This window comes from Oncorhynchus tshawytscha, unplaced genomic scaffold (assembly GCF_018296145.1).
Source record: "Oncorhynchus tshawytscha isolate Ot180627B unplaced genomic scaffold, Otsh_v2.0 Un_contig_18730_pilon_pilon, whole genome shotgun sequence".
NCBI lineage: Eukaryota > Metazoa > Chordata > Actinopteri > Salmoniformes > Salmonidae > Oncorhynchus > Oncorhynchus tshawytscha.
In genome coordinates, this window is record NW_024607986.1 from 1 (window position 1) to 27,122 (window position 27,122).

The 27,122-nt window shown below is 43.3% G+C and overlaps 1 protein-coding gene across 1 annotated transcript; it reads right to left on the bottom strand.

Moving 5' to 3' along the window:
- Positions 1 to 2,807: 2,807 nt before the first annotated feature.
- Positions 2,808 to 23,754, bottom strand: LOC112241134 (TGF-beta activated kinase 1/MAP3K7 binding protein 1; the record flags this gene model as incomplete). The annotated part of the gene is given in 11 exon segments (XM_042312783.1): positions 2,808 to 3,201; positions 3,479 to 3,623; positions 8,723 to 8,834; positions 9,528 to 9,644; positions 13,418 to 13,436; positions 13,439 to 13,533; positions 13,536 to 13,557; positions 13,791 to 13,877; positions 14,048 to 14,201; positions 22,933 to 23,063; positions 23,655 to 23,754. Coding segments are annotated over 11 exon segments (1,309 nt in total), but the record flags the coding sequence as incomplete, so codon positions are not given.
- Positions 23,755 to 27,122: the final 3,368 nt, after the last annotated feature.

A 27,122-nucleotide genomic window follows, 5' to 3' on the forward strand; every position in this document is an offset into this window, starting at 1 on the left:
ATATATTTTACACCTTTATTTAACTAGGCAAGTCAGTTAAGAACACGTTATTTTCAATGACGGCCAAGGAACGGTGGGTTAACTGGTCTAGGAACAATGGGTTAACTGCCTTGTTCAGGGGCAGAACGACAGATTTTCACCTTGTCAGCTCGGGGGATTCTATCTTGCAACCTAACAGTTAACTAGTCCAACGCTCTAACCACCTGCCTCTCATTGCACTCCATGAGGAGCCTGCCTGTTACGCGAATGCAGTAAGAAGCCAAGGTAAGTTGCTAGCTAGCATTAAACTTATCTTATAAAAAACAATCAATCAATCATAATCACTAGTTAACTACACATGGTTGATGATATTACTAGTTTATCTAGCGTGTCCTGCGTTGCATATAAACGATGCGGTGCGCATTCGCGGAAAAAGGACTGTCGTTGCTCCAACGTGTACCTAACCATAAACATCAATGCCTTTCTTAAAATCAATACACAGAAGTATATATTTTTAAACCTGCATATTTAGCTAAAAGAAATCCAGGTTAGCAGGCAATATTAACTAGGTGAAATTGTGTCACTTCTCTTGCGTTCATTGCACGCAGAGTCAGTGTATATGCGATAATAATTAACGTTTTGTTTTCAAGATGATAGTTTCGGATTCGACCATATTAATGACCAAAGGCTTGTATTTCTGTGTGTTATTATGTTATAATTAAGTCTATGATTTGATATTTGATAGGGCATTCTGACTGAGTGATGGTAGGCAGCAGCAGGCTCGAAAGCATTCATTCAAACAGCACTTTCGTGCGTTTTGCCAGCAGCTCTTCACTGTGCTTCAAGCATTAATTTGTTTATGACTTCAAGCCTATCAACTCCCGAGATTAGGCTGGTGTAACCGATGTGAAATGGCTAGCTAGTTAGCGGGGTGAGCGCTAATAGTGTTTTAAATGTCACTCGCTCTGAAACTTAAGAGTAGTTGTCCCCCTTAACCTGCAAGGGCCGCGGCTTTTGTGGAGCGATGGGTAACGCTGCTTCGAGGGTGGCTGTTGTCGATGTGTTCCTCGTTCGAGCCCAGGTAAGAGCGAGGAGAAGGACGGAAGCTATACTGTTACACTGGCAATACTAAAGTGGCTATAAGAACACCCAATAGTCAAAGGTATATGGAATACAAATGGTAGAGAGAGAAATGTTCCTATAAATACTATATTAACTACAACCTAAAATCTCTTAACTTGGAATATTGAAGTCTCATGTTAAAAGGAACCACCAGCTTTCATATGTTCTCATATTCTGAGCAAGGAACTGAAATGTTAGCTCTCTTACATAGCACATATTGCACTTTTACTTTCTTCTCCAACACTTTGTTCTTGCATTATTTAAACCAAATTGAACATGTTTCATTATTTACTTGAGGCTAAATTGATTTTTATTGATGTATTATATTAAGTTAAAACAAGTGTTCATTCAGTATTGTTGTAATTGTCATTATTACAAATAAATAAAACATTTAAAAATCGGTATCTGCTTTTTTTGGTCCTCCAATAATCGGTATCGGCGTTGAAAAATCATAAATCGGTCGACCTCTAGTCTACAGTGCTGTCAGGTGGACATCAGTTGCAACACGCAGGCTCAAACCCTGGTCTTGTTCAGAAGACCATTTAAGGAACACTGCCATGTTATATATCCTCTCTTCTAACATGAAATGAGAACACATACAAGCTCCGATCTCAATCTTGTTTTATGCTAATAGTCCCTGTCATTACTCAGCCCCTGATCTTGAATTCCCCCCGGGCCAACCTAAAACACCAGAACATGGTGTCTGGAGGAGTTCAAAGGTTAAATAGAGGTTGTTGAGCCATGTAGCTGTTTTGAGTTGTCACCCCATGTCACTAGTTTACATTGCCTTATGTAAGGCAGCCTGTTGTTTTACACCACACAAGCCTGCACACACAGTTGGCTGTTGCCAGTGTCTTCTTTCTGTGTTCAGTCTTACATTGTTCAGAGTTTTGATCCCCCACAGGAGGCCTTTTGCCTCTTGCCAGGCCGTCATTGTAAATAACAATTTGTTCTTAATTGATTAGCCTGGTTAAATAAAGGTGAAATAAATACAATCCATCTTAACCTGGGAGTGTTTCTGCTCTCTGTGGGCGCGTCTCTCCCCCACCTACCCTGTGTGGGCGCGTCTCTCCCCCACCTACCCTGTGTGGGCGCGTCTCTCCCCCACCTACCCTGTGTGGGCGCGTCTCTCCCCACCTACCCTGTGTGGGCGCGTCTCTCCCCCACCTACCCTGTGTGGGCGCGTCTCTCCCCCACCTACCCTGTGTGGGCGCGTCTCTCCCCCACCTACCCTGTGTGGGCGCGTCTCTCTCCCCCACCTACCCTGTGTGGGCGCGTCTCTCCCCACCTACCCTGTGTGGGCGCGTCTCTCCCCCACCTACCCTGTGTGGGCGCGTCTCTCCCCCACCTACCCTGTGTGGGCGCGTCTCTCCCCACCTACCCTGTGTGGGCGCGTCTCTCCCCCACCTACCCTGTGTGGGCGCGTCTCTCCCCACCTACCCTGTGGGCGCGTCTCTCCCCCACCTACCCTGTGTGGGCGCGTCTCTCCCCCACCTACCCTGTGTGGGCGCGTCTCTCCCCCACCTACCCTGTGTGGGCGCGTCTCTCCCCCACCTACCCTGTGTGGGCGCGTCTCTCCCCCACCTACCCTGTGTGGGCGCGTCTCTCCCCCACCTACCCTGTGTGGGCGCGTCTCTCCCCACCTACCCTGTGTGGGCGCGTCTCTCCCCCACCTACCCTGTGTGGGCGCGTCTCTCCCCACCTACCCTGTGTGGGCGCGTCTCTCCCCCACCTACCCTGTGTGGGCGCGTCTCTCCCCCACCTACCCTGTGTGGGCGCGTCTCTCCCCCACCTACCCTGTGTGGGCGCGTCTCTCCCCCACCTACCCTGTGTGGGCGCGTCTCTCCCCCACCTACCCTGTGTGGGTGCGTCTCTCCCCCACCTACCCTGTGTGGGTGTGAGCGCGCCGTCGGCCAGCGTGTAGTTGAGTGTGCGTATCAGCAGCGTCATGTCTTCGTGACGGGAGCAGTGGGACGCTCTCTGGCGTCCGCTGGCGTAGACATCGTGGTGTAGCCGCTTGACCCGCTCCACCACCGACTGGGCCACGGCCTCTAGGCTTCCCTGTTGGGCTAGTTCTGCTGCTACCATCGCTACCATCTCCTAGAGGAGGGGGAGGAGAGGGGAAAACGATGCAACGTTTCATCTCATGGGGAAATCAACTGAAATCAGTAGGGAGAGAGAGGGGAGGAGGGAGGGAGGAGGAGAGGTAGACAGGGGTAGATGATGTGGGAGTTGGGAAGAGGAGAGTAAGAGGTGGTGGTGAACTATGACGACTGGGAAAGACCAGCACCGTCCTCCTTGGAACGAGATCTTTATCAAAGAAGCTTGTTGTGAATGTATTGGTTAAGAGGTTCATTGGATAAGTGAATGCACCCACCTGATTGGCCTGTTCAGGTCCGTGGGCAGACTCCAGGGCTTTGATGAGCCCCTCTGACATCAGCAACAGGAAGCCCGTCACACCCTCTAACGATTGGCTGGCCTGGATCTCCGGCTCTGCTATGATTGGCTTGTTCTTGGCGGCGCTGATGGTCGTGGGCGGGGCATGGAGGAAAATGAAGAAGACGGACAGATCGAAGGAGAGTGAGAGCGAGTGAAAGAGAAAGAAAGGAGAAAAGAGAGGGATGAGATAGAGGTAAGCGATAAGAGGAAGTGCAGCAAAACATTGTTTCCAACCTACAATACAATCTAAAGTGGATCCTACAGCTATTGTATGTAGTAATCATGTGCCTATGAGTTATAGTGTTCGCACTGAGGCGGTGTGCCCTAGTAGGAAGTCCACTGTGTGCAGCTCACCCTGCACTAACATACAGAACATGAGCATGTCTACTTCTGCTAAGCAATGAAAACAATCAAGCATCCCAGAAAAGTGCTAAAAATAGCCCACAAATCAATCATTTGCTAGCAACAGGTGACATTCATATTCAGACAATATCTGAATCTCACTTAGATAATACCTTTGATGCTATAGTGGCAGCAACACATGGTTATAACATCTACAGAAAATACAGAAATGCCAAAGGTGGAGGTGTTGCTGTTTATCATCAGAACCACATTACTGTAAAACTTAAGAGGATCTCATGTTAAATACTGTTGAAGTAATATGGCTGCAGGTTCATCTGCCTCACCTAAAGCCCATTATGGTGGGAAGCTGCTATAGACCACTAAGTGCTAACAGTCAGTATCTGGATAACGTTTGAAATGCTTGTTAATGTTTGAGATAAACAGAGGGGTATATTTTGACAGGCTTTGATCACACTGCTCACTCAAGAGAAAGCTTCACACTGTAACTAGCGCCTGCAACCTGGTTCAGGTTATCAGTCAACCTACCAGGGTAGTTACAAACAGCACAGGAATTCAATCACCAACATGTACTGATCACATCTTTACTAATGCTGCAGAAATGTGCTTTAAGGCAGTATCCAAATCCATTGGATGTAGTGATCACAATAGTAGCCATATCTAGGAAAACCAAAGTTCCACAGGCTGGACCTAATATAGTGTATAAGAGGTCATACAATAAGATCTGCAGCGATTCCAATGTTGATGCTGTAAAGAATATTTGTTGGTATGGAATGAGGTTCAACCAGACGCTGCACTTGACACATTTAGGAAATTGCTTATTCCAGTTGCTAATAAGCAGCACCCATTAAGAAAATGACTGTAAAAACTGTTAAAACCCTGTGGACTGATGAGGAATTGAAAAATGGTATGGTTGAGTTGGATGAGGCAAAAGGAATGTCAAATAAGTCTGGCTGCACAACTGATTGGCAAACGTACTGCAAATTGAGAAATCATGTGACCAAACTATATAATATATAAAAAGAATAAAAATAAACTATACTATGAAACAAAAGATAAATTACATAATGAACGATAGTAAAAAGCTTTGGAGCACCTTAAGTGACATTTTGGGCAAAAATTGAATCAGATTGCTCATTCAACACAAAACCCACTGTTATTGCCACTGATATAGATTTTTTTCAATGGCATGATATGCCAGTAACAAATGCTGACATTACATATCCAAGTATAACAACTGATCAAATTATGAAAAACAAGATTTGTAATTTTGAATTCCGTAAAGTGAGTGTGGAAAAGGTGAAAAAATGATTGTTGTCTATCAACGATGACAAGCCACTGGGGTCTGACAACTTGGATGGAGAATTACTGAGGATAATAGTGGATGATATTGCCACTGCTATTTGCCACATCTTCAATATAAGGCTACTAGAGAGCATGTGCCCTCAGGCCTGGAGGGAAGGTAAAGTCATTACGCTACCCAAGAATAGTAAAGCCCCCTTTACTGGCTCAAATAGCCGACCAATCAGCCTGTTACCAACCTTAGTAAACTTCTGGAAAAAATGGTGTTTGACCAGATACAATGCTATTTTACTGTGAACAAACTGACAACAGACTTTCAGCATGCTTATAGGGAAGGACATTCAACAAGCACAGCACTTACACAAATCACTGATGATTGGCTGAGAGAAATGGATAAAAAGATTGTGGGAGCTGTTTTGTTAGACTTGTGGCTTTTGACATTATCGATCATATTCTGCTGATGGAAAAACATATCTGTTATGGCTTCATACCCCCTGTCTACCTGTCTAACAGATCACAGAGGGTGTTCTTTAATGGAAGCCTCAACAACACGATCCAGGTAGAATCAGGGATTCAGCTGTCTGGACGACTCAACACTGTTGACGTCAGCTACTACAGAGAGTGAAATCACTGCAACACTTAATGAAGAGCTGCGGTTAGTTTCAGAATGGGTGGCAAGGAATAAGTTATTCCTAAATATTTAAAAAACTAAAAGCATTGTATGTGGGACAAATTATTCACTAAACAATAAACCTCAACTAAATCATGTAATAAATTATGTGGAAAGTTGGTGACTAAACTGCTTGGAGTAACACTGGATTGTAAACTGTCATGGTCAAAACATGTTGATACAACAGTAGCTAAGATGTGGAGAAGTCTGTCCATAGTAAAGCGCTGGTCTACCTTCTTAACAACACTATCAACAAGGCAGGTCCTACAGACTCTAGTTTTGTCGCACCTGGACTACTGTTCAGTAGTGTTGTCAGGTGCCACAAAGAGGGACCTAGGAAAATGACAATTGTCTCAGTACAGGGCAGCACGGCTGGCCCTTAAAAGTACACGGAGAGCTAACATTAACAATATGCATGTCAATCTCTCACGGACAGTGGAGGAGAGTTTGACTTCATCACTACTTGTTTTTGTAAGAAGTGTTGACGTGCTGAACGTACCGAGGTGTCTGTATAAACTACTAGCACACAGCTCAGATACCCAGCAAACCCCACAAGACAAGTCACCAGAGGTCTCTTCACAATCCTCAATAACAGACTATGGGAGGCGCACAGTACTACATAGAGTCATGAGTACATGGAACTCTATTCCACATGAGGTAACTGATGCAAACAGTAAAACAGATAAAAATACAGATAAAAATACACCTTATGGAACAGCTGGGACTGTGAAGAGACACACACAGGCACAGACACACATGATAAGACACACACTCTACACACAGGTCCACAGGATGTTGTATTGTAGAGATGTGATAGTAGAGTAGTGGCCTGAGGGAAAACACTTAATGTGCCGTGAAACGTGTTATGAAATGTCATGTAATATTTTAAACTATATACAGTGGGGAGAACAAGTATTTGATAACCTGCTAAATCGGCAGTGTTTCCTACTTACAAAGCATGTAGAGGTCTGTCATTTGTATCATAGGTACACTTCAACTGTGGGAGACGGAATCTAAAACAAACATCCAGAAAATCACGTTGTATGATTTTTAAGTAAGTAATTTGCATTTTATTGCATGACATAAGTATTTGATACATCAGAAAAGCATAACTTAATATTTGGTACAGAAACCTTTGTTTGCAATTACAGAGATTATACATTTCCTGTAGTTCTTGACCAGGTTCACACACTGCAGCAGGGATTTTGGCCCACTCCTCCATACAGACCTTCTCCAGATCCTTCAGGTTTCGGGGCTGTTGCTGGGCAATACGGACTTTCAGCTCCCTCCAAAGATTTTCTATTGGGTTCAGGTCTGGAGACCTAGCTAGGCCACTCCAGGACCTTGAGATGCTTCTTACGGAGCCACTCCTTAGTTGCCCTGGCTGTGTGTTTCGGGTCGTTGTCATGCTGGAAGACCCAGCCACGACCCATTTTCAATGCTCTTACTGAGGGAAGGATGTTGTTGGCCAAGATCTTGCGATATATGGCCCCATCCATCTTCCCCTCAATATGGTGCAGTCGTCCTGTACCCTTTGCAGAAAATAATCCCCAAAGAATGATGTTTCCACCTCCATGCTTCACGGTTGGGATGGTGTTCTTGGGGTTGTACTCATCCTTCTTCTTCCTCCAAACACAGCGAGGGGAGTTTAGACCAAAAAGCTCTATACTTGTCTCATCAGACCACATGACCTTCTCTCATTCCTCCTCGGGATTATCCAGATGGTCATTGGCAAACTTCAGACGGGCCTGGACATGCGCTGGCTTGAGCAGGGGGACCTTGCGTGCGCTGCAGGATTTTAATCCATGACGGCGTAGTGTGTTACTAATGGTTTTCTTTGAGACTGTGGTCCCAGCTCTCTTCAGGTCATTGACCAGGTCCTGCCGTGTAGTTCTGGGCTGATCCCTCACCTTCCTCACATTGATGCCCCACGAGGTGAGATCTTGCATGGAGCCCCAGACCGAGGGTGATTGACCGTCATCTTGAACTTCTTCCATTTTCTAATAATTGCACCAACAGTTGTTGCCTTCTCACCAAGCTGCTTGCCTATTGTCCTGTAGCCCATCCCAGCCTTGTGCAGGTCTACAATTTTATCCCTGATGTCCTTACACAGCTCTCAGGTCTTGGCCATTGTGGAGAGGTTGTAGTCTGTTTGATTGAGTGTGTGGACAGGTGTCTTTTATACAGGTAACGAGTTCAAACAGGTGCAGTTAATACAGGTAATGAGTGGAGAACAGGAGGGCTTCTTAAAGAAAAACTAACAGGTCTGTGAGAGCCAGAATTCTTATTGGTTGTTTAGTGATCAATACTTATGTCATGTAATAAAATGCAAATTAATTACTTAATCATAAAATGTGATTTTCTGGATTTTTGTTTTAGATTCCATCTCTCACAGTTGAAGTGTACCTATGATAAAAATTGCAGACCTCTACATGCTTTGTAAGTAGGAAAACCTGCAAAATCAGCAGGGTATCAAATACTTGTTCTCCCCACTGTAACTATATATATAACTGCCTTAATGTTGCTGGACCCCAGAAGAGTAGCTGCTGCCTTGGCAGGAACTATTGGGGATCCTTAATGAATACAAATACAAAAGTGGAGCGTTTTTCCACTTGAAATGTCTTGTACTCAGTCTACCTACCGCTATGTAGCACTGAAGAAATCCAATTGGAAACTCAATTAAGTGCATTTTTCTGTGGATAAGTTGAATCCTATTCAAAGATCCAGCCTTATATTCATCCGTTTGGCTCGGCTACAGAGGACAGCAGGAAATTGGACTTCTGAGCCTGTGTGTGGGTGTGTGTGTATAAATGGATGTACATGCGCTAGTGTGTGTGTGTGCACCCCTACCTCAACAGATCTATATCTGTGTAGTTATATTTAACCCTGTAGTCTCCAATCCTCCTGGTGCTGCTCTGACCAGCTATCAGAGCCGCCTGACGAAGACCAGACACATCAAGACCTGGGGGATGGAGGAGAGGATGAGGGGTAAAGTGGGATGAGGTGGAGAAGAGTAGACAGGAGGAGAGGTGAAGGGGAGTAGAGGATGCGACAGGGGGAAAGACAGGGTGGGAGGAGGGGATGAGGTGGAGAAGAGGAGACAGGAGGAGAGGTGAAGGGGAGTAGAGGATGCGACAGGGGGAAAGACAGGGTGGGAGGAGGGGATGAGGTGGAGAAGAGTAGACAGGAGGAGAGGTGAAGGGGAGTAGAGGATGCGACAGGGGGAAAGACAGGGTGGGAGGAGGGGATGAGGTGGAGAAGAGGAGAGGTGAAGGGGAGTGAACGAGGAGGGAACAAGGAAACAGCAAGAAAGGGAAGAGGCGGGCAGACGTAAGGGACGAATGAAGGAGAGATGGGAGAGATAGGTGGCGGTGATGAAAGTAAGAGAGGAAGGGGAGGAGAAGAGGGGAGGGGGAAGGAGAAGAGGTCACCTTCAACCAGGTGTGCGTTTTCCAATGAATTGACCCCATTCCATTTTAAAGGCAGATTCAGCAGTATGACGTAGGTGCACAAAGTAAACAGCCTAGTGGGTCAAGTTCCACAACAACTAAGAGCGTTGAAGCGCAAGGCTCAACTTCTCCCGTAGCTACCAGGCTGTAACAGCGTGAAGTGAACCCATGCACAGACACTGTGTGTGTGTGTGTGTGAGACTCACCCAGCCCAGCCAGTCTCTGGAGCTCGTCCTCGTTCTCTGTGGTGTGAGGTCGTCCAATCTGGATCACCTGGTTCTGACCGTCGCTGGTCGACTTACACAGCAGGGCCCGGTTGGTACCTGGACCACAACACAACCATTAGGCCACAATACAAACACAACCTGTTGGTAAGATATCCTTCTCCTCTTATAGGACTTACACAGCAGGGCCCGGTTGGCACCGGGACCACAACACAACCATTAGGCAACAATACAAACACAAACCAATCACAACCTGTTGTTAAGATATCCTTCTCCTCTTATAGGACTTACACAGCAGGGCCTGGTTGGCACCTGGACCACAACAAAACCATTAGGCCACAATACAAACACAACCTGTTGGTAAGATATCCTCCTCCTCTTATAGGACTTACACAGCAGGGCCTGGTTGGTACCTGGACCACAACTACCCATATGAATGAAATACAGTAAGAGAGTTTGGTTGGTACCGGGACCAGAAACAGAACATAATCTAGTATTGTATAATAATAGCATTTCATTTTATTGATTGATTGGTACATTCATCAATTAAAAGGCTGACCCAGACATCCTCATCACTCAGATCCCTGACTGAAACCAGTCTGAAACAGTCACTGTAATGGAGACCTCGCTGATTACTTCATTCATTTAAACCTGTTAAGCTTCCCCCTACTTTTCGGAAATTCTGTTAAAAATCGCGCAACATTTTGGCGTCCTGCTACTCAGGTCAGGAATATAGTATATGCATATGATTAGTATGTGTGGATAGAAAACACTCAGACGTTTCCAAAACTGTTTAAATCACGGCTGTGACTATAACAGAACGTCTGTTTCATCGAAAAGCGCAGGAAAATCTGATCACTGGAGATGGAAAAAAGTATCCATGCGCCACTCCCATGAATTGTTAAAGGTGAACCGTAATATATGGGGCCGAGCTTGCAGTACCTACAGCTACCACAGGATCTATAGAGTCTCCTCATTTGAATCTGAATTGATTCTTGGTAGATCCGCCCAAAGGGAACCGATTCTCTCCGACCACCGACCCGAGGCATTGTCTGTCTTTTTCTCCGGACATTTTTCCACACGGCAGGCTATCGAATTTACATCGCCTCCTGATGATTTTTATAGCTTATTAACGTGTAGTTATACCTAAAGTTGCATTAGAAAGGTATTTCGAAGTGTTTTGTGAAAGTTTATCGTCGAATTTTTAACTTTTAAAAAATGACGTTACGTTATGAAACGCTCTTTTTTTCCGTTTTCCACACAGTCTTCATAGATCGATATCTAGGCTATATATGGACCGATTTAATCCAAAAAAAGACCCAGTATTGATTATGGGACATCAAGGTGTGCAAAGAAAGAAGATGGTCAAAGGTAATTAATGTTTTATATTTTATTGTGCGGTTTGTGTAGCGCCGACTACGCTAATTCTTTTGTTTACATCCCCTACGGGTCTTTTGGGGTGTTGCATGCTATCAGATAATAGCTTCTCATGCTTTCGCCGAAAAGCATTTTAAAAATCTGCCACGGTGGCTAGATTCACAATGACTGTAGCTTTATTTTAATACCAAACATGTGTATTTTAATGAACGTTTGCGTTTTAACTAATACTATTAGCATGTAGCGTCGCGCATGTGCATTTCTAGAGCTCTAGGTGGGACGTCTGCGTCTCAAGTAAGCTCAAGAGGTTTTAATGGCTGGAATTCTCTCTCTCACACACAAAAGTTCCAAAGTTGTAATGATGTGCAAATAGTTATCCAGAATGACTTACAGGAGCAATTAGGGTTAAGAGTATCTGGTAAATTACATTTAAAAAAGAAAAGAATAATTAACAAATGTCTATTAATTGGTCTTTCTGGTTTTAAGACCAGTTGATTACAATCAAATAACCTGTCCATAAACAAATCAAATAACCTGTCCATAAACAAATCAAATAACCTGTCCATAAACAAATCAAATAACCTGTCCATAAACAAATCAAATAACCTGTCCATAAACAAATCAAATAACCTGTCCATAAACAAATCAAATAACCTGTCCATAAATAAATCAAATAACCTGTCCATAAATAAATCAAATAACCTGTCCATAAATAAATCAAATAACCTGTCCATAAACAAATCAAATAACCTGTCCATAAACAAATCAAATAACCTGTCCATAAACAAATCAAATAACCTGTCCATAAACAAATCAAATAACCTGTCCATAAACAAATCAAATAACCTGTCCATAAACAAATCAAATAACCTGTCCATAAACAAATCAAATAACCTGTCCATAAACAAATCAAATAACCTGTCCATAAACAAATCAAATAACCTGTCCATAAATAAATCAAATAACCTGTCCATAAACAAATCAAATAACCTGTCCATAAATAAATCAAATAACCTGTCCATAAACAAATCAAATAACCTGTCCATAAATAAATCAAATAACCTTTCCATAAACAAATCAAATAACCTGTCCATAAATAAATCAAATAACCTGTCCATAAATAAATCAAATAACCTTTCCATAAACAAATCAAATAACCTGTCCATAAATAAATCAAATAACCTGTCCATAAATAAATCAAATAACCTGTCCATAAATAAATCAAATAACCTTTCCATAAACAAATCAAATAACCTGTCCATAAATAAATCAAATAGCCTGTCCATAAATAAATCAAATAGCCTGTCCATGCTGGTGGGTAATAGCTTGGTTAGCATAATTGTAGAGGAGACATTGTTTACATCTTGTGTTCCTGACTGTGACATTGCAACAACTTCCACATCTCAGCAGAAATAAAACATAACAAGCCCATAGGACACACACACACACACACACACACACACACACACACACACACACACACACACACACACACACACACAGAGTATGGAATGAGTCAGGTGACTCCACAGCTGGAAACACTTTTCTCCCTTAAAGGTTCCGTTTCATTGCCAAGGTCACCTCTCCACTTTGACCCTGACCTGTACATAGCTGGTGAGGTAGACTGAACAGTCTCCTTTTCCTCCTCTCCACCACCCCCCCTGCAATGAACAACCTTTAGTTTTTTCTCCCCCTGAAAAATAAATCATTTTCTGCCCTTATTCCGACACTTGAAAACCCCAAGTGTCTTTTCCCCTTCATTCCTCCCCCTTCTTTCTTAGTCTTTTATTTGGCCCCCAAATCCCCATTTGAGACGGGCAGAGAGGCGGCTAACCATGGAGGGGAAAAAAGGATCCCAAATGGCCAGTCTGGAATAGTTGACACCAAATCGTAGCTTTAAAGATCCTTTACAATTATGGAGGACTTAAATCACCAGTGGAGTTTATTTTCTATGAACCAATGACTGACACACACATGTCTGGATTGAATAGTCAGACAGATGGTATAAGGCCTATTGGACCAATGAAAAATGATTATGAAAATGGGTCTGGTTGTTATATCAACCCACGGTGAAATCCCCAGGGAATGTGTGTGTTCATTTCAGAAATCTCTTTCTGGCTTTCGGCTAGAATTCTAATTTCCTACCAGAGTGGTCTGGCTTTTAGATTTTTCTCAAATAATATGTTTAAATGTTTTTCCTCTCTCTGCCTCCGGGGGGGGTCACACAGACAGATGTTGACGAAGAAACGAGTTACAGGGCAGAAAGGCTGGAACAAGTCCTGTTGACGTTCTGAATATCATTTCTAACAGGCGTTTTGATTCAGAGAAGTAAATGGCATTGTAACGTGTGTGTAAAAGGTCAGTGAGGACATAAGAAGCCCTAAGAGGTATAATTGTGTTTGTATGTTTACATGGCTGTGGTCGTGTTAGTGCAAGGCTGTGCTCCTGCATGTGAGCTTCCTCTGTGTGTGTGTGTGTGGAACAACAGTACGTACCCACGTTGGCGATGTAGAGAGCTTGTTGTTGTGTATCAGAGCCACAACAGCGGTAGCTCCACCAGACACTTCCTGCTCCAGGTCCTTCAGCCTCTCGGAAAGCTTCTGACTCTGGGGGAGAGCTGGTGGAACGATACTCCCTGGTGGAGGGGGGGGAGGGAGGGAGAGGGGGGGGCAAAAAGAAGAAGAAGATGGTAATAGGAGAGAGATTAAGAGATTTAAGAATGTTAGTTAAGGTCGATTAAATGGCTAATGAGACTATATTGATTCCCAATGACTACATTCTAATGTGAATTAAAACGGTGGTTGCCATGGAAATCTAAGTAGTAGAAGGAAACTTAACACACTATGAGTGACAGAGTGCCATGCTTACCTCAGGTAGTTGGGATATAATAGTAGCCTTCTCTGCAAGAGCGTCACCGATTGTCTCAAAGTAACTCTTCTCTACAACGTCGAAGGCCTGAGGATAAAACAGAATCAATGGTATAAACATTCAAATAGCATTTCTTATGATATGATGCTTCTGCGAATGCGTTCTACCTAGAGCAGACAGGATTGCAGGCAGACACGCTGATTCAAAGACATAACAGTCGATATCTCTCTCTCACACACACACACACACACACACACCTGTGAGAGAATTCTGCGGACATCAGAGTCAGTGTGTGTAGACTTGAGCTGTCCCAGAAGCAGTTCTGCTGTCAGACACTGAGAGACGAAGCTGGACACTCTGCTCCCATCAAACCCATTAAACACTCCATACAGGAAACAGCCTTCCTCACCTCTGATTGGACAGAAAGAAACAACTTTGTCTGAGTGGTCAAAACAAGAACAACTCTTATGTTTGATTGGTCTGTTGCGAGACACTGGTCAAGTTTGTTTTGCATGGCCCGGATCCCCCTTGTGGGCAGTTTGGAATGGTCTAAAATAATCATTGGTACTAAGGAGAACTCTCCACCCACAGGGGCACTGGGCCATGCAACAACAAACTCACCCATTGAGACACAAAAATACACTGCTCCCATCGAACCCTGTACAGGAAACAGCCATCCTCACCTCTGATTGGACAGAAGACAACTCTTTATGTCCTATTGGTCAATATTCCTAGAAGTCTTCCTGGCTGTGTAATCTGCACAGATCACCAGCCTTGGTAAGTGTGAGTATGGAAGCTACATACGGGTCTGGGTTATACAGCAGGGCTCTCTTTTTTGGCCCACGACCCCACCATGTAAAACGTGATGTAATCAACAACAGCCAATGTTGACTTGAAAAAAAAATTGGGGCTATGACAGTCTATTACAAATCACACTGACAGTACTTTTGACAGTATATCAATATGAAGGAAGAATGGTTTGAAGTAAGGCTGGGACAAAACCAGTATTGCGATATTGTTTCCATGGCAAACATTTTAAAAACAAAGCAATATTAACTCTCTGGTTCTTTAAAAACCTTCTGTATGTAAAATATTGCGGGCAATAGTTTGGAAAATAAATGCATGTGACTCTGGATGACAAAATAATGTTTGTTTCCAACATCAGGGCTGTTTTCCTAAAGAAGTTAAATCCGCTTCATGTTTTATTGACTTGCCGTGATACTAAAGCCCAGCCCTAGTTTGAGGTGACTGAAATGCATCAGAAAGGTATTGGGAAGTTCAGAAGCTCATCAGGCAATCATTTTGTATGATCTTCTGTGTAGAAAGATTTTATTTTTTATTTCACCTTTATTTAACCAAGTAAGCTAGTTGAGAACAAGTTCTCATTTACAACTGCGATCTGGCCAAGATAAAGCAAAGCAGTGAGACACAAACAACACAGAGTTACACATGGAATAAACAAGCGCACAGTCAATAACACAATAGAAAAAAAGGAGTCTATATACAGTGTGTGCAAATGGCATGAGGTGGTAAGGAAATAAATAGGACATAGTAGCGAAGTAATTACAATTTAGCAAATAAACACTGCAGTGATAGTTGAGCAGATGGTGATGTGCAAGTAGAAATAAATACTGGTGTGCAAAAGAGCAGAAAAGTAAATAAAAACAATATGGAGATGAGGTAGGTAGATTGGGTGGGCAATTTACAGACGGGCTATGTACAGCTGCAGCGATCGGTTAGCTGCTCAGATAGCTGATGTTTAAAGTTAGTGTGGGAAATAAGTCTCCAGCTTCAGCGATTTTTGCAATTCGTTCCAGTCATTGGCAGCAGAGAACTGGAAGGAAAGGCGGCCAAAGGAGGTGTTGGCTTTGGGGATGACCAGTGAGATATACCTGCTGGAGAGCGTGCTACGGGTGGGTGTTGTGGGGCCTAATTCCACCCCCCCCCAGTCTGATGTAGTGTGTGGTCTTGTCCAATCTGTTCTACTGAGGCTTGTAGAGGGAAACAGCAGACACATACGTGTTTCTGAGCGTCTCATCTTTCAGTAATGGGGTCATAAAGCGTTAAAAAAATAGAGCCACAATTGTAGGAAGAAAATAAAAACCGCTCTGTTAATTACAATTCAATTCAAGGGCTTTATTGGCATGGGAAACATATGTTTACATTGCCAAAGCAAGTGAAAAGATAAAACAATACAAATTTCAATACAAATTTCACTAAACTTACAAAAAAATATATATATCTATACAGTGGGGAGAACAAGTATTTGACACACTGACGATTTTGCAGGTTTTCCTACTTACAAAGCATGTAGAGGTCTGTACTTTTTATCATAGGTACACTTCAACTGTGAGAGACGGAATCTAAAACAAAAATCCAGAAAATCACATTTTATGATTAAGTAATTAATTTGCATTTTATTACATGACATAAGTATTTGATCACCTACCAACCAGTAAGAATTCCGGCTCTCACAAACCTGTTAGTTTTTCTTTAAGAAGCCCTCCTGTTCTCCACTCATTACCTGTATTAAATGCACCTGTTTGAACCTGTATAAAAGACACCTGTCCACAAACTCAATCAAACAGACTCCAACCTCTCCACAATGGCCAAGACCTGAGAACTGTGTAAGGACATCAGGGATAAAATTGTAGACCTGCACAAGGCTGGGATGGGCTACAGGACAATAGGCAAGCAGCTTGGTGAGAAGGCAACAACTGTTGGCGCAATTATTAGAAAATGGAAGAAGTTCAAGATGACGGTCAATCACCCTCGGTCTGGGGCTCCATGCAAGATCTCACCTCGTGGGACATCAATGATCATGAGGAAGGTGAGGGATCAGCCCAGAACTACACGGCAGGACTGGTCAATGACCTGAAGAGAGCTGGGACCACAGTCTCAAAGAAAACCATTAGTAACACACTACGCCATCATGGATTAAAATCCTGCAGCACACGCAAGGTCCCCCTGCTCAAGCCAGCGCATGTCCAGGCCCGTCTGAAGTTTGCCAATGACCATCTGGATGATCCAGAGGAGGAATGGGAGAAGGTCATGTGGTCTGATGAGACAAAAATAGAGTTTTTTGGTCCACTCGCCGTGTTTGGAGGAAGAAGGATGCGTACAACCCCAAGAACACCATCCCAACCGTGAAGCATGGAGGTGTATACATCATTCTTTTGGGATGCTTTTCTGCAAAGGGGACAGGACGACTGCACCGTATTGAGGGGAGGATGGATGGGGCCATGTATCGCAAGATCTTGGCCAACAACCTCCTTCCCTCAGTAAGAGCATTGAAGATGGGTCGTGGCTGGGTCTTCCAGCACGACAACGACCCGAAACACACAGCCAGGGCAACTAAGGAGTGGCTCCGTAAGAAGCATCTCAAGGTCCTGGAGTGGCCTAGCCAGTCTCCAGACCTGAACCCAATAGAAAATCTTTGGAGGGAGCTGAAAGTCCGTATTGCCCAGCGACAGCACCGAAACCTGAAGGATCTGGAGAAGGTCTGTATGGAGGAGTGGGCCAAAATCCCTGCTGCAGTGTGTGAACCTGGTCAAGAACTACAGGAAATGTATAATCTCTGTAATTGCAAACAAAGGTTTCTGTACCAAATATTAAGTTCTGCTTTTCTGATGTATCAAATACTTATGTCATGCAATAAAATGCAAATTAATTACTTAATCATACAATGTGATTTTCTGGATTTTTGTTTTAGATTCCGTCTCACAGTTGACGTGTACCTATGATAAAAAATACAGACCTCTACATGCTTTGTAAGTAGGAAACACTGCTGATTTAGCAAGTTATCAAATACTTGTTCTCCCCACTGTGTGTGTGTGTGTCTATATACACTGCTCAAAAAAATAAAGGGAACACTAAAATAACACATCCTAGATCTGAATGAATTAAATATTCTTATTGAATACTTTTTCATTACATAGTTGAATGTGCTGACAACAAAATCACACACAAATTATCAATGGAAATCAAATTCATTAAGACATGGAGGTCTGGATTTGGAGTCACACTCAAAATTAAAGTGGAAAACCACACTACAGGCTGATCCAACTTTGATATAATGTCCTTAAAACAAGTCAAAATGAGGCTCAGTAGTGTGTGTGGCCTCCACGTGCCTGTATGACCTCCCTACAACGCCTGGGCATGCTCCTGATGAGGTGGCGCATGGTCTCCTGAGGGATCTCCTCCCAGACCTGGACTAAAGCATACGCCAACTCCTGGACAGTCTGTGGTGCAACGTGGCGTTGGTGGATGGAGCGAGACATGATGTCCCAGATATGCTCAATTGGATTCAGGTCTGGGGAACGGGCGGGCCAATCCATAGTATCAATGCCTTCCTCTTGCAGGAACTGCTGACACACTCCAGCCACATGAGGTCTAGCATTGTCTTGCATTAGGAGGAACCCAGGGCCAACCGCACCAGCATATGGTCTCACAAGGGGTCTGAGGATCTCATCTCGGTACCTAATGGCAGTCAGGCTACCTCTGGCGAGCACATGGAGGGCTGTGCGGCCCCCCAAAGAAATGCCACCCCACACCATGACTGACCCACCGCCAAACCGGTCATGCCACTAGAGTGAAAGCACCGCCAGCATTCAAAAGTGACCAAAACATCAGCCAGGAAGCATAGGAACTGAGAAGGGGTCTATGGTCCCCACCTGCAGAACCACTCCTTTATTGGGGGTGTCTTGCTAATTGCCTATAATTTCCACCTGTTGTCTATTCCATTTGCACAACAGCATGTGAAATTCAAATCAAATCAAATCAAAATAAATTTTATTTGTCACATACACATGGTTAGCAGATGTTAATGCGAGTGTAGCGAAATGCTTGTGCTTCTAGTTCCGACAATGCAGTAATAAAAAGCAAGTAATCTAACTAACAATTCCAAAAAAACTACTGTCTTATACACAGTGTAAGGGGATAAAGAATATGTACATAAGGATATATGAATGAGTGATGGTACAGAGCAGCATAGGCAAGATACAGTAGATGATATCGAGTACAGTATATACATATGAGATAAGTATGTAAACCAAGTGGCATAGTTAAAGTGGCTAGTGATACATGTATTACATAAGGATGCAGTCGATGATATAGAGTACAGTATCAACGTATGCATATGAGATGAACAATGTAGGGTAAGTAACATTATATAAGGTAGCATTGTTTAAAGTGGCTAGTGATATATTTACATCATTTCCCATCAATTCCCATGATTAAAGTGGCTGGAGTAGAGTCAGTGTCATTGACAGTGTGTTGGCAGTAGCCACTCAATGTTAGTGGTGGCTGTTTAACAGTCTGATGGCCTTGAGATAGAAGCTGTTTTTCAGTCTCTCGGTCCCAGCTTTGATGCACCTGTACTGACCTCGCCTTCTGGATGACAGCGGGGTGAACAGGCAGTGGCTCGGGTGGTTGATGTCCTTGATGATCTTTATGGCCTTCCTGTAGCATCGGGTGGTGTAGGTGTCCTGGAGGGCAGGTAGTTTGCCCCCGGTGATGCGTTGTGCAGACCTCACTACCCTCTGGAGAGCCTTACGGTTGAGGGCGGTGCAGTTGCCATACCAGGCGGTGATACAGCCCGCCAGGATGCTCTCGATTGTGCATCTGTAGAAGTTTGTGAGTGCTTTTGGTGACAAGCCGAATTTCTTCAGCCTCCTGAGGTTGAAGAGGCGCTGCTGCGCCTTCCTCACGATGCTGTCTGTGTGAGTGGACCAATTCAGTTTGTCTGTGATGTGTATGCCGAGGAACTTAAAACTTACTACCCTCTCCACTACTGTTCCATCGATGTGGATGGGGGGGTGTTCCCTCTGCTGTTTCCTGAAGTCCACAATCATCTCCTTAGTTTTGTTGACGTTGAGTGTGACACCACACTCCGAGGGCCCTCACCTTCTCCCTGTAGGCCGTCTCGTCGTTGTTGGTAATCAAGCCTACCACTGTTGTATCGTCCGCAAACTTGATGATTGAGTTGGAGGCGTGCATGGCCACGCAGTCGTGGGTGAACAGGGAGTACAGGAGAGGGCTCAGAACGCACCCTTGTGGGGCCCCAGTGTTGAGGATCAGCGGGGAGGAGATGTTGTTGCCTACCCTCACCACCTGGGGGCGGCCCGTCAGGAAGTCCAGTACCCAGTTGCACAGGGCGGGGTCGAGACCCAGGGTCTCGAGCTTGATGACGAGCTTGGAGGGTACTATGGTGTTGAATGCCGAGCTGTAGTCGATGAACAGCATTCTCACATAGGTATTCCTCTTGTCCAGATGGGTTAGGGCAGTGTGCAGTGTGGTTGAGATTGCATCGTCTGTGGACCTATTTGGGCGGTAAGCAAATTGGAGTGGGTCAAGGGTGTCAGGTAGGGTGGAGGTGATATGGTCCTTGACTAGTCTCTCAAAGCACTTCATGATGACGGATGTGAGTGCTACGGGCGGTAGTCGTTTAGCTCAGTTACCTTAGCTTTCTTGGGAACAGGAACAATGGTGGCCCTCTTGAAGCATGTGGGAACAGCAGACTGGTATAGGGATTGATTGAATATGTCCGTAAACACACCGGCCAGCTGGTCTGCGCATGCTCTGAGGGCGCGGCTGGGGATGCCGTCTGGGCCTGCAGCCTTGCGAGGGTTAACACGTTTAAATGTCTTACTCACTTCGGCTGCAGTGAAGGAGAGACCGCATGTTTCCGTTGCAGGCCGTGTCAGTGGCACTGTATTGTCCTCAAAGCGGGCAAAAAAGTTATTTAGTCTGCCTGGGAGCAAGACATCCTGGTCCGTGACTGGGCTGGGTTTCTTCCTGTAGTCCGTGATTGACTGTAGACCCTGCCACATACCTCTTGTGTCTGAGCCGTTGAATTGAGATTGTTGAATTGAGATTGAGATTGAAATTGATTGTCAATCAGTGTTGCTTCCTAAGTGGACAGTTTGATTTCACAGAAGTGTGATTGACTTGGAGTTACATTGTGTTATTTAAGTATTTCCCTTTATTTTTTTTTGAGCAGTGTATATTTTTGAGCAGTATATACAGTGCCTTGCGAAAGTATTCGGCCCCCTTGAACTTTGCGACCTTTTGCCACATTTCAGGCTTCAAACATAAAGATATAAAACTGTATTTTTTTGTGAAGAATCAACAACAAGTGGGACACAATCATGAAGTGGAACGACATTTATTGGATATTTCAAACTTTTTTAACAAATCAAAAACTGAAAAATTGGGCGTGCAAAATTATTCAGCCCCTTTACTTTCAGTGCAGCAAACTCTCTCCAGAAGTTCAGTGAGGATCTCTGAATGATCCAATGTTGACCTAAATGACTAATGATGATAAATACAATCCACCTGTGTGTAATCAAGTCTCCGTATAAATGCACCTGCACTGTGATAGTCTCAGAGGTCCGTTAAAAGCGCAGAGAGCATCATGAAGAACAAGGAACACACCAGGCAGGTCCGAGATACTGTTGTGAAGAAGTTTAAAGCCGGATTTGGATACAAAAAGATTTCCCAAGCTTTAAACATCCCAAGGAGCACTGTGCAAGTGATAATATTGAAATGGAAGGAGTATCAGACCACTGCAAATCTACCAAGACCTGGCCGTCCCTCTAAACTTTCAGCTCATACAAGGAGAAGACTGATCAGAGATGCAGCCAAGAGGCCCATGATCACTCTGGATGAACTGCAGAGATCTACAGCTGAGGTGGGAGACTCTGTCCATAGGACAACAATCAGTCGTATATTGCACAAATCTGGCCTTTATGGAAGAGTGGCAAGAAGAAAGCCATTTCTTAAAGATATCCATAAAAAGTGTCGTTTAAAGTTTGCCAAAAGCCACCTGGGAGACACACCAAACATGTGGAAGAAGGTGCTCTGGTCAGATGAAACCAAAATTGAACTTTTTGGCAACAATGCAAAACGTTATGTTTGGCGTAAAAGCAACACAGCTCATCACCCTGACCACACCATCCCCACTGTCAAACATGGTGGTGGCAGCATCATGGTTTGGGCCTGCTTTTCTTCAGCAGGGACAGGGAAGATGGTTAAAATTGATGGGAAGATGGATGGAGCCAAATACAGGACCATTCTGGAAGAAAACCTGATGGAGTCTGCAAAAGACCTGAGACTGGGACGGAGATTTGTCTTCCAACAAGACAATGATCCAAAACATAAAGCAAAATCTACAATGGAATGGTTCAAAAATAAACATATCCAGGTGTTAGAATGGCCAAGTCAAAGTCCAGACCTGAATCCAATCGAGAATCTGTGGAAAGAACTGAAAACTGCTGTTCACAAATGCTCTCCATCCAACCTCACTGAGCTCGAGCTGTTTTGCAAGGAGGAATGGGAAAATATTTCAGTCTCTCGATGTGCAAAACTGATAGAGACATACCTCAAGCGACTTACAGCTGTAATCGCAGCAAAAGGTGGCGCTACAAAGTATTAACTTAAGGGGGCTGAATAATTTTGCACTCCCAATTTCAGTTTTTGATTTGTTAAAAAGTTTGAAATATCCAATAAATGTCATTCCACTTCATGATTGTGTCCCACTTGTTGTTGATTCTTCACAAATAAATACAGTTTTATATCTTTATGTTTGAAGCCTGAAATGTGGAAAAAGGTCGCAAAGTTCAAGGGGGCCGAATACTTTCGCAAGGCACTGTATATTATATATATAGGTTGTATTTGAAATTGTGTTTGTTCTTCACTGGTTGCCCTTTTCTTGTGGCAACAGGTCACACATTTTGCTGCTGTGATGGCACACTGGAATCTAACCCAATAGATATGGGCGTTTATCAAACTTGGACTTAATCTCTAATAATTTGAGGGTCTATGTAATCTGACAACAGCATCTAGTGGCTAACAGACGTTACTGACGTAAACCCGGTTCTATGAACCAAGCAATTGAGGGTGTTATCTAACAACCCCATTTCCAAAATCAGTCAGCACCCCTTGTTTGGGCAATGCTGGTATACAGGGACATATCAATGGCTCCAGTAGCATTTTCAGACTGCCAAACCAAACTATGCTGCCTTGAATATGTTTTTTGTTATATGGTCCTTTCCAGCATGGTTCCCGTACCTATAGTGGATATGTAACCAGGCCAGCTGGGGTTGGCCTTAAAGTGTGAATCAGGCACAGGTGTCTTAGTTACCTGAACCTGAAGTGTCCGTCCTCGTTGGGGTGGCTCTGGGTGTCCTTTCCATCGGGTCCGTAGGTACAGTTGGGGGCTGTTCCCACCCCGCACATCTGACACAGGGGCAGGTCATCTGTCCAGCTCTGATGCTACCAGGGTGGAGTTTGAAGAATGACATTAGCTATTGTGTTAAGTCATAGCGATCGTACTTATGTAGCCCAATTCTATGGTTTTAGTGTTCAGAGTTTTCTGACAACCATTGAAATTGTCCTGCTTAATTGTCTCCTCAGACTTCTGCTTCAGTTAGGCTTTGACGACCAAAGAAACTACAATATTCACATAGAAACGTAGGCTCAAAGTGTAATATTAAGTTAGTGTTTTCAGAAAATATCCCGTTCTTCACTACCATTGGCTAGCTACTGTAGATATAACCAATTATTTGGATAAAACTCAACTGACCCGTGGCTAAGAAAATCTCCCCTTAAATAGTAACTTGATAAATACATATAAATTGCCAAGTGAAGAACACAAACTTAGTTAGCTAGCTGACTAAACTAGCAATGTTTTTAGCCACGCTAGACTAGCGGCGGATGTTGCTGTTTGCGGCACAGGGCCCGTGAAGTAGTTGTTTCAATTGTCCTTTGGAAAGCTAGATTACTTTTTTCAAACAACAAAATATGACTGGAGTTATTTTTAACAATAAGCACGTCTACAAGAGGGAGAAATCGTTTTTGTCTTACGCTTTGCATCATTTGCCGACGCTGAGACGCCATCTTTGATGGAACTCTGTGGACAACTTTGATGCATTCATGGGCTTCAACCTTGCGCAGCGATTGCGCATTGACACACGTTGATCTTCACGTCAAAATGTGCTTGAAAAGCAGTAAAGGGAGATATCTGAACTTGTACAAATCAATCAAGTTTCGCCTTCATACCTGAGCTTCTTCTCATTACTCTTTCTTCTCATGACTCTTTTGAGTAATCCAAACGGAGAGCGACCATTCAAAGATACTTTATCAACTAAAGACTGTTTGCTACAGTAAAACAAGTTTGCTTCTAATTTCCTTTATTATAGCGCCATCATGTTGACATGTGTTGTATGACACTTCGAGAGTCGAGAAAGAGGATGGAACATTTATTAGTTAGAGTCAGATGTGCTTGCTGAACAACTTTAGAAATCCGACATAATATTATTTTCTTTCTGGCACATGTAGCTGGCACATGTGGCGACAAAACTGTAAAAGCTACCAATACCAAAACAACTTTGAAATGTGCAGGCTCACTGTCCTCAGTGTTTAGTGCAAATGTCAGCTGTTTAATCGTGATACATTTTCAATACTATTAGTACAAAACTCACAGTTGTAATACTTCCTGCCTTATGTTCAGAACCTTTCATTGTGCATTCATTGGCTTCATCTTTCACGATCTAAGTCATTCATGCAAAATCAACGTTGGTTATGAAATATTTGCTTTAATCACAAATACAATATATACTATTCAGCAGACAGTCATGCGTGCATCCCAGGACTCAAACCCACTACCCTGGTGCTACAAGTACCATGCTTTACCAACGGAGCTACAAAGGATAAGGACAACCTACACTATTATTGGCACCCTTGATAAAGATTAGCAAAAAATACATAAAAATACAAATACCCAGATATATTTGAAGTGCAAAAATATTTGAAAATTATATTATTTTATACTAATACAATATACTAGAACATATATATTTGGCCCAACAGGCAATCAGCAAGCAGTTCTCTTGCCTTCAGGGAGCCATGGAAGAGAATAGAAAGGTGAATCTTCACACAGTTGCAATGTTTTGTATAAACCAATGTATATATCGATATCCTATCGAACAAATGCAACTGATATCAATTTAGATTGTCATATCGGTGCCCATCACTCTAAAAAAGACAGACAGAGCGTCAGTTTAGCCACTAATTTCGGTTTATGGTGTGTGCTTGCTGTTTGCCTTGCTCAATCATTTGTATTTATCTTCTAAGGATTGCTACAGTACACTTTTATCTCTGTACCTAGATATTGCCATTCATAACTATTGTCAATTGTCATGTAGGCTAGCTTTATTAATCTCTGTACCTAGACAATGATATTCACAACTATTGTTTAGATTTATTAAATTAAACTATAGGATACTGTACATATGATCATTTTTGTTCTATTCAACTCTATTCAATTGTACAGTGCTATTCAATTCTACAGTTCTATTCAATTCTACAGTTCTATTCAATTCTACAATGCTATTCAATTCTGCAGTTCTTTTCAATTCTACAGTTCTATTTAACTCTATAGACTCAGTCGGTATTGAAGAGAACGTTACGGCCCCGCCCGCCTTGGCGGAAAACAACCCTTGGTCATCTTGGTTATCCCATTGGCTCACAGCAAAAACTTCACCTTTTTCAAATGCAATTTTCTTTCAAATGCCTTGACTGACATCTCTTTGAAACGCCTATGTAAAGCAACGTGGATGCAGTGATCAGTGTTGCAGTAAAATCTTCTAAGGCAAATTTGGTGATACAAGAAGCAACTCAAACAACTGAAATTGCATCAACGATATATATCTCCCGTTTGGCATGTCTCTTGTGATGCGGTTCACAGTAGCACTGAAGGATGCGTGGACTTGAAAATGGCATCAGAGTTTTGAATGACTCTTAACCCCTTTTTGTTTCATGCTGGTTGAAGACCTAGCTAGCCATTAACTAGCTAACACCAGACACAAATGAAAGGGGAACCATACACTGAGTAGACAAAACTTTAGGAACACCTGCTTTTTCCATGACATAGACTGACCCGGTGAATCCAGATGAAAGCTGTGAGTCCTTACTGATGTCACCTGTTAAATCCACTTCAATCAGTGTAGATGAAAGGAAAGAGACAGGTTTTAAGCCTTGAGACCATTGAGACATGGATTGTATATGGGTTCCATGCAGAGGAGAATGGGCAAGACAAAATATTTAAGTCCCTTGATAAACATTTTTTTTTTTTTTTTTTTTTAAATGGAATCAAATAAAAATGTATTGGTCACATATATCGGTCGAAAGTTTTAGAACACCAACTCATTCAAGGGTTTTTCTTTATAAAAAAAATAGAGCAATTGTTGGTTTGTTGTTTTTCCTTCACACTGCGGTCCGACTCATCCCAAACCATGGTTGAGGTCGGGGATTGTGGAGGCCAGGTCATCTGATGCAGCACTCCGTCACTCTCATTCTTGGTAAAATAATCCTTACACAGCCTGGAGGTGTGTTGGGTCATTGGTCTGTTGAAAAACAAATGACAGTCCCACTAAGCCCAAACCAGATGGGATGACGTATCGCTGCAGAATGCTGTGGTAGCCATGCTGGTTAAGTGTGCCTTGAATTCTAAAGAAATCACAGGCAGTGTCACCAGCAAAGCACCCCCACACCATAACACCTCCTCCTCCATGCTTTACGGTGGGAAATACACATGCAGAGATCATCCATTCACCCACACCGCATCCCACAAAGACACGGCGGTTGGACTCCAATTTAGACTCCAGACCAAAGGACAAATTTCCAACGGTCTAATGTCCATTGTTTGTGTTTCTTGGCCCTAGCAAGTCTCTTCTTATTATTGGTGTCCTTTAGTAGTGGTTTCTTTGCAGAAATTCAACCATGAAGGGCTGATTCAAACAGTCTCCTCTCAACAGTTGATGTTGAGATGTGTCTGTTACTTGAACTCTGTGAAGCATTTATTTGGGCTGCAATTTCTGAGGCTGGTAACTCTAATGAACTTATCCTCTGCAGCAGACGTAACTCTGGGTCTTACATCCCTGTGGCGGTCCTTATGAGAGCCAGTTTTGTCATAGCACTTAATGGTTTTTGCGACGACACTTGAAGAAACTTTCAAAGTTCTTGAAATGTTCCGCATTGACTGACCTTCATGTCTTAAAGTAATGATGGACTGTCATTTCTCTTTGCTTATTTGAGCTGTTCTTGCCATAATATGGACTTGGTCTTTTACCAAATAGGGCTATCTTCTGTATACCCCCACTACCTTGTCACAACACAACTGACTGGCTCAAACGCATTAAAAAGGAACGAAATTCCACAAATTAACTTTTAAGAAGGCATAACTGTTCATTGAAATGCATTCCAGGTGACCACCTCATGAAGCTGGTTGAGAGAATGCCAAGAGTGTGCTAAGCTGTCATCAAGGCAAAGGGT